At 35.8% G+C, this 6,696-nt stretch overlaps 1 protein-coding gene across 2 annotated transcripts in view; it reads left to right on the top strand.

Annotated features, from left to right (window-relative positions):
• Window positions 1-6,696, top strand: part of LOC113052004 (A disintegrin and metalloproteinase with thrombospondin motifs 17-like) — a 99,323-nt gene that overhangs the window by 36,621 nt on the left and 56,006 nt on the right. For both annotated transcript variants that reach the window (XM_026216241.1, XM_026216242.1), the window contains exon 7: window positions 2,297-2,340. In XM_026216241.1, the coding sequence (XP_026072026.1) occupies window positions 2,297-2,340 (44 nt within the window). The remainder of the gene's footprint in view (window positions 1-2,296; window positions 2,341-6,696) is intronic.

Raw genomic sequence — 6,696 nt, forward strand, 5'->3', positions numbered from 1 at the left:
AATTAAAATTGTTAATAATTGTTCTATTGGTGTTAATGTTGAAAGCTGTTGTGTGAACAAGTTGGTTGGTTGGTTATCTTGCCTGGTTCCTGTGGCACTAGAACTAATTAATGACTTCCTGAGGAATTCAGCTCATGTTTCAGTGCACACAGCTCTGATAGACTCTTTGATTTGTCTGATTTGACTCATTTCTGCTACAATAGTATATATACTAAGACGATCAATTACTGAACAAATAAATTAACACTAAATACAACTAATGATTGTAGAATTGATCAAATGTAACTGTGTACATTTAATGCTCTGCAAGTTGCTTTGGACAAAAGCGTCTACCAAATGCATAAATGCAAATGTAGTTTGAAGCTTTGATGCTTCTCAGCAGGAGTTGAGTAATGTTGTGAAGTCTGTGATGTCGCTGTTTTACTGAGTTACTCCCCAGCACAGGATACCGCAATCCCTGCTTGTTATTTGTCAACAATTCAGTGTTTAAACCCACAGCAGAAGTTTCTGGTTGTCTGGCTCTCCTCCTCACCTGTTAGTCATTGCTGAAGCTCAAAAATGGTTTTGGTAAAGTCAAATTACAGGCTCTGAGGCTGCGACCACTGCCTCCCCAGAGGTCAACCCTGCCAAAGACAATTACAAGAGGAAGCACAGCAGACATCTTTAACTCTTTGTTGTTTGCAGATTTGAAGGCATTGGACAAGGTTGCTCTAGACTCTGGAATGCTTTTCAATCCACAATGTCAGCTGCTAATTGAGGGATTCGTAGGTGCTCGTTTAATTGTGTTTTAGCAAGCAACCTGCCTGGTTTGCATGTTAGTACTTGGTGCAGCTCTGAGAAAGCAGAAATACAAAGTCTCTTAGATCTTCTTGGGTGTCGGATGGGTTTCCTTTGGTGGTGGGGAGGAGGTGTGCTTTCTGCTTATAATGTGGGGATGAATCTGTTTGAATTCTGGCCAGTCGGGAAGTGGGGGGGCGAATGCAAGCAAAGTCTAGACGATATCCAGACATCTAGTGTTGCATTAGTGTCTGTATGTTTCTCTCTGCCCTCTTCTGTCTGTCTGCACTTCTCCACGAGTCCTGAAATATGTGTGATATATCATCACATTGATCCGTTCCCAGATTCTGACGTTGAAGCTGTCATGCTTTGTTCAGTCATCAGATGGGTGCGTGGGAAAACGTCCTCTTCTAAAGCATCTGTTTGTCATTTCACACCCAACTCTGGCCGGGAGACATTCACAGTTTGTTCCATCGGGCTCTAAAATAATTCTCAGCACCCTCATGTTAGCCTTGCTGTTAATTATATCTATTTTTTTTATTCTAAAGAAAAATGTCCTAATGCAAAATGCCTTTTGGTTTTGGGGACAGATATAACCCAGGCATCTTCTTGACAGGCATTGTGCGATTCCCCCTAGTGTTGTGTGTTTGAATGTCAATCTTGAATGCTTAGTGGTTTCATGCATTAGAATCACAGAAACGCTCTACTTCCATCGTTGTCATATTGAGTTCATGCCACTCTTGTTTGGTTGTTGTGACTTCTTTTTAGCATTGTGGCTGGTTCAAATGAGCAGGATGTGATTAATTTACTGTTGTTTTGAAGTTGTTCATCTTCAAACTGATGGAGGAACGCCACACGAGGGACAAGAGCATACAGTTTCAGCAACAGCGCTGTGGTTTTCCCATCAGGTTCAGGCAACAGGCATCCAAACAAACACAACAACACAAAACATTTTCAGAAGGAGCCTTTTGTCTCACAGATATATGGACGCTTCTCAAGATATTATATATCAGCTTTTCATTCCCTGTTTACTAGGGATTATCTTCTGCTTTGTCTTTAATGTTTGCTTTTGTTGTCTTGAAACTAGTTAATTTATCTGATAAATAAATAATACACAAGTGAATGAATGTGCAATGAACATCGCTGTTTCTTTTATATGCCAACCTAGTCTCCTAGTCTTAGGAGAAATAAAAGACACAAATAGTTGATAAATCAGCATACAGAAAGAGTATAGAGTTACTAAGTGAATATAAATAGCATAGATGTATTTGTTCATGGAAGAAACGATGAGAAACGTTTAAGTTTATAGTAAGATCTCAGACTTTTGACTACAGAATTTGGTGTCTGAGCAGAGTTTGAGATATTGTTGAGATCTCTGAAACTCTGTAGGAGACAAATGTGAAATTAATAGGAGAAAAATTGGAGAAGGAAGTCTCCATTTCCTCTGGAGAAACTTTTGTGATCTTCTTTCCTCTTATCTAACTCTCTGTTTCTCTTTTGTCTTGTTTTCTCTCTCTAGAACAGATTTTTGCGTACACAAAGATGAGCCTTGTGACACAGTTGGTAAGTCTAGCTGAACTACTGTTTTTTTCTTTTTTTGGGGGGGGGTGAGGTTTTTTTGTTAGTTATTTCATGTGAATTTATAACCACTCAAATACCTAAAAAAATAAAATGGAATTTGGAATATATCCGTGCAGTCTATAAAAAGCCACAAAGTTGAATTTTAAATCCTTGAAATATCTAAAGGTCTTAAAGTGACTTAGATCATGCTACAGACATGTCAACAAACTAAACCAACTTAACCAACCCTTATATCTTCTGTAAATCAAGTAAAATAATCTAGATTATATGTTAAAGATCTTCAGGTCCATTTTATTCAACCAGTTTGTTCTATATATTTTTTATGAACATCATTTTAGGGTTAAAATTACTTCATTAATGCAAATTTTTTTTTATTTAATTTTTTTTATTTTAAACTTTTTTTTTTTTACATTTTAGGCTCTCTGTTTTTTTTTTAATTCAAAATGTCTAATCATTTTTTATGTAAATATGACCCATACATAAACATGCATAGCTTAAAATGCAATATTTCTTGCAATATGTAAATATCCACATAATTGTCTTGTAAAATCATGAAATAGCTCAAAGTATTTTAGCTAAATACTGTTGTATTTATGTTTTTAGTATAAAAGTATAATATATATAATGACCACCCAGAACATGCTACAGTCTACATGCTACAGTCCTCTAAGTGAGCTTAACGGGGGTAAGCAACACTCTCAATTTGTTTTCCGAAAATGTACAAATAAAATGTAGTTTATAAGGTCACATGTGCAGCAAGTTCCTTCATAAATCTGTTGAGCTTTTTGATATGGATCCTTAAGCATTCTGACATTACCCCATCAGTATTCAGTCACTGATGGAGAAGCACGAAACAAGAGATTTGCCTTTGGGTCTTGAGAACCTCAGTCTGTGATCTTTTTAATCCAGAGTGTTCGTCATCAGTACTTCGATTTCTCCCAAACTCAAACCAGTTCTCAGATCCTCCGATGTCAAATCCATTATACTGTGAAATATTATTATGTTTTCTATGTGAATATATTTTAAAGTGTGGTTTATTCTTGTGATGCAAAGCTGAATTTTCCAGCATTATTACTCCAGTCTTAATTTTAATATGTAACATATTATTGTTATTAACAATATTGAAAACAGTTGCACTGCGAAATATTTTTGTGGAAACCATGATTCATTTTATTCTTTAATGAACAGAAAGTTCAAATGAACAACATTTAAATATTTTGTAACATTATAAATGCCTAAATAATCTTTCTGGCTCCAAACTTTGAACAATAGTGTACATAAGTGATTTGAAACCATTTCTATATCTCAATAAAAAATAAAGAGTACAGTTTGATAATGGAAAAAAACACATTTTACCAATATTTTTGCCATTGGATGAATTGACTTTGCCTTTGCCAAACGAAATACATTTTGGGAAATATTCTGTGCAAATAACACATGCAGTACTGCTTCACATTTTGGCCAAATAGGTGTCTTAAGGCAACTTAACATTTCTCAAGGTCAAGGTTTGGCTTGTTGACATGGCTCAGTTTGCCCCTGCTGGTGGATGCTGTAACTACATCATATCATACAGTTGCTTCCTCCATTAACAGGCGTTCAGAAGCAGTCGTATGTTCTGATTATGATTTTTGCAGTTAAATTGTTTGTTACAAGTTACTTTTTAAGAGAAGAAAGAGAAATATTTGCAATAATTTTTGCATAATTAGTTTGCAAAACATTCATAGCATAAATACCTCATTGGAGTTGCTGTATTTCATTCTATATTTGTAAAACTAATTTAATTTTAATTTAATTTTAAAACTTTGTTGGAACACACTGGAAATGTGAACACAGAACACTGAAATTATGAATTTTATGAACAAAGTCTCAGAAGAGAACCATCAATGTCTATTTGAATAAATGGCATTAAACGATAATATTGCATGAATAATAATAAAAATATTTAGTTAATTGGATGTGTTATTTTTAATTGTAATTAAACAAAACATATTTGCAAAAAAGTAAATTATAAATATTGCATTTCTTCACAGAGCTCAGATTATGTTCTCTTACATTGTGTTCTTTGTGAAGGATGCATGCATTGCGGCCTGAATTTGGCTAAAAGATGGTAGGGTAGGCAGCTCACTATAGGATTTGGAACAGAGCCTTGGAGTGAATCTCAAAGTTTTGACGCCATCCTGTTAAGTCTAAGGTTCTTCTAAATATGTAAAGGTGAAAATTCATTCCAGAGTATCCAAACACGCTCCGCAGTCATCTTTTCTTTAGCGTCTGCATACCACGAGAATCCAGAATGGATTGCAAGCGCAGAAGCCACCTCAAGAACGTTTGTTCAGTTCCAGACAATCGTAATTGTTCCGGCATGATGGAAATCAATTTGGTCACAGTGCTAATTATACCGCAACTGGGAAAGGCATCCCTAGAATGATGAGTTTGATCGGTCGTCTCTTTGTATGGGTGGCCCAGTTCCTCCAGGGGAACATTGACCTCAACCGTGAAAAACCTGCAGTCTGTGGAGGCAGCCAAGCAAAGGCCTCCTTGTCAAGAATAAAAAGATAGGCAGACTTTCTATTTCTGTTCCACATCTTTGTTTCTGATTTAACACTTGCATGATGCAGTTCTATAGTTGTTTGACTCTATATGGTCTCAAGTCGATTGTTAGTAGTGTTAGCTAACCAAGTAAAGTCTGGTGAGAGCTTTTTTGATTACAGCGCCAGTGATGAAAGCAGTGACCTCACTGACATCAACTTAAACCTACGTTATGCTCCACCTGCAGTAGGAAAACAGACACTCGGAATATGTGTTTAAAACTGTTTCTGCGATATTGCAAAGTTGATACGTTTACATTTTAAGACGTTTACAACAAGAGCCGCATTTAACTTGAACAACATTAAAGGGATACTCCACCCCAAACCCCAAAATGAACATTTTGTTATTAATCACTTACCCCCATGTCATTTCAAACCAATAAAAGCTTAATTAATCTTCGGAAAACAATTTAACATATTTTGGACGAAAACCGGGAGGCTTGTGACTGTAAGTAAGTTAAACTGTCAAGGTCCAGAAAAGTATGAAAGACATTGTCAGAATAGTCCAGTTGTCATCAGTGGTCCAACCGTAACGTTATGAAGTGACGAGAATACATTTTATACGTGAATAAAACAAATATAACAACCTTTTTTTTTTTTTTTTTTATAAAAGAAAGCTCAAATTACCTTTTGTTTCTTGTTTTGTTTCTTTAACCCTCATGTTGTGTTCTGGTTCTAGTTAATGATATCACATTGTATATTACACAGGGGATAACAACTTCCCTAAAAAAAATAAAAAACATTTTGGAACTGAATTGTCATAGTCTTCAATGATCTGAGTTTATGCACCTTAGATTTTTAATGAATATTGCCAAAATGATCCACGAATAATGTTTTTTTTTTTTTTTTTTACACTCATAAACTGAGGTGCATATGCTCATATCAGCGTGGACATTGGCTAATCAGTTCCAAAAATAAATACAAAACCTGTGTTAATTGATTAAAACAAGTTGATTAAATGTTTTAATATGTGATTTGGTGATAATAATTTCAGATAAGCAATTTTTTAAAAAGCTGGTCATTTTTGACCGGGAACACTGTGATTTATTTGTTTAAATGCCGAAAATTCTACTTCTAATGCCAAAATGGCATTTTGAAGGTCATTGTGAATTATTTACCTTTGTAAACTGGCCAGATGTGCTCATGAGATTACAAAAAAAGATGTGGAATAGTTTAATGAAAGCACATGTTGAATCATCTTGGATGCATTTCTTCCCGTCCCATTGAAATGCACCATCTGGAATGACCCTCTGAACTCGGTTAAAGGTTGTAGTTATTACATGAGAGGAATTTCCCTCATTCATTCAGGAAGGAGAAGTGGAGACGCCTCGTCTTGGAGATCCTACAGAGCAGAAGTCTTTGTTTAAATGGCGCTCCTCTGTTTTCAGCTGATGTACAAGGAGACCCATTGAGATAGGGTTTGACCGAGAAGGGATAAGCTCATACCTCAGGCTTAACGTCTCCCATCTCAGATTCATTTCCTGGCTTTTGAAGTCATTGTTTCTTTGAGTTCCTCGCCCTGAGCAATGGTCCTCAACTCAAGTGAGATCTGATACGAGGGGTTTAACTTTTACAGCTTCCCCACCAGACCGATACAAGAGGGAAAACTGCAACTTGTAGATCGGCACGTTTGTTTTGTTTGTTAAGTAAATGTTAACTTCTGAGAATTTCTTTAATGTTTTTTGTTTTTCATGCATCGCTACTCTATTGACAATAGACATGGTTTGTCCACAAAATCTCCATGATATTTCAC

The sequence above is a fragment of the Carassius auratus genome, chromosome 32, assembly GCF_003368295.1.
Source record: "Carassius auratus strain Wakin chromosome 32, ASM336829v1, whole genome shotgun sequence".
Taxonomy (NCBI): Eukaryota; Metazoa; Chordata; class Actinopteri; order Cypriniformes; family Cyprinidae; genus Carassius; species Carassius auratus.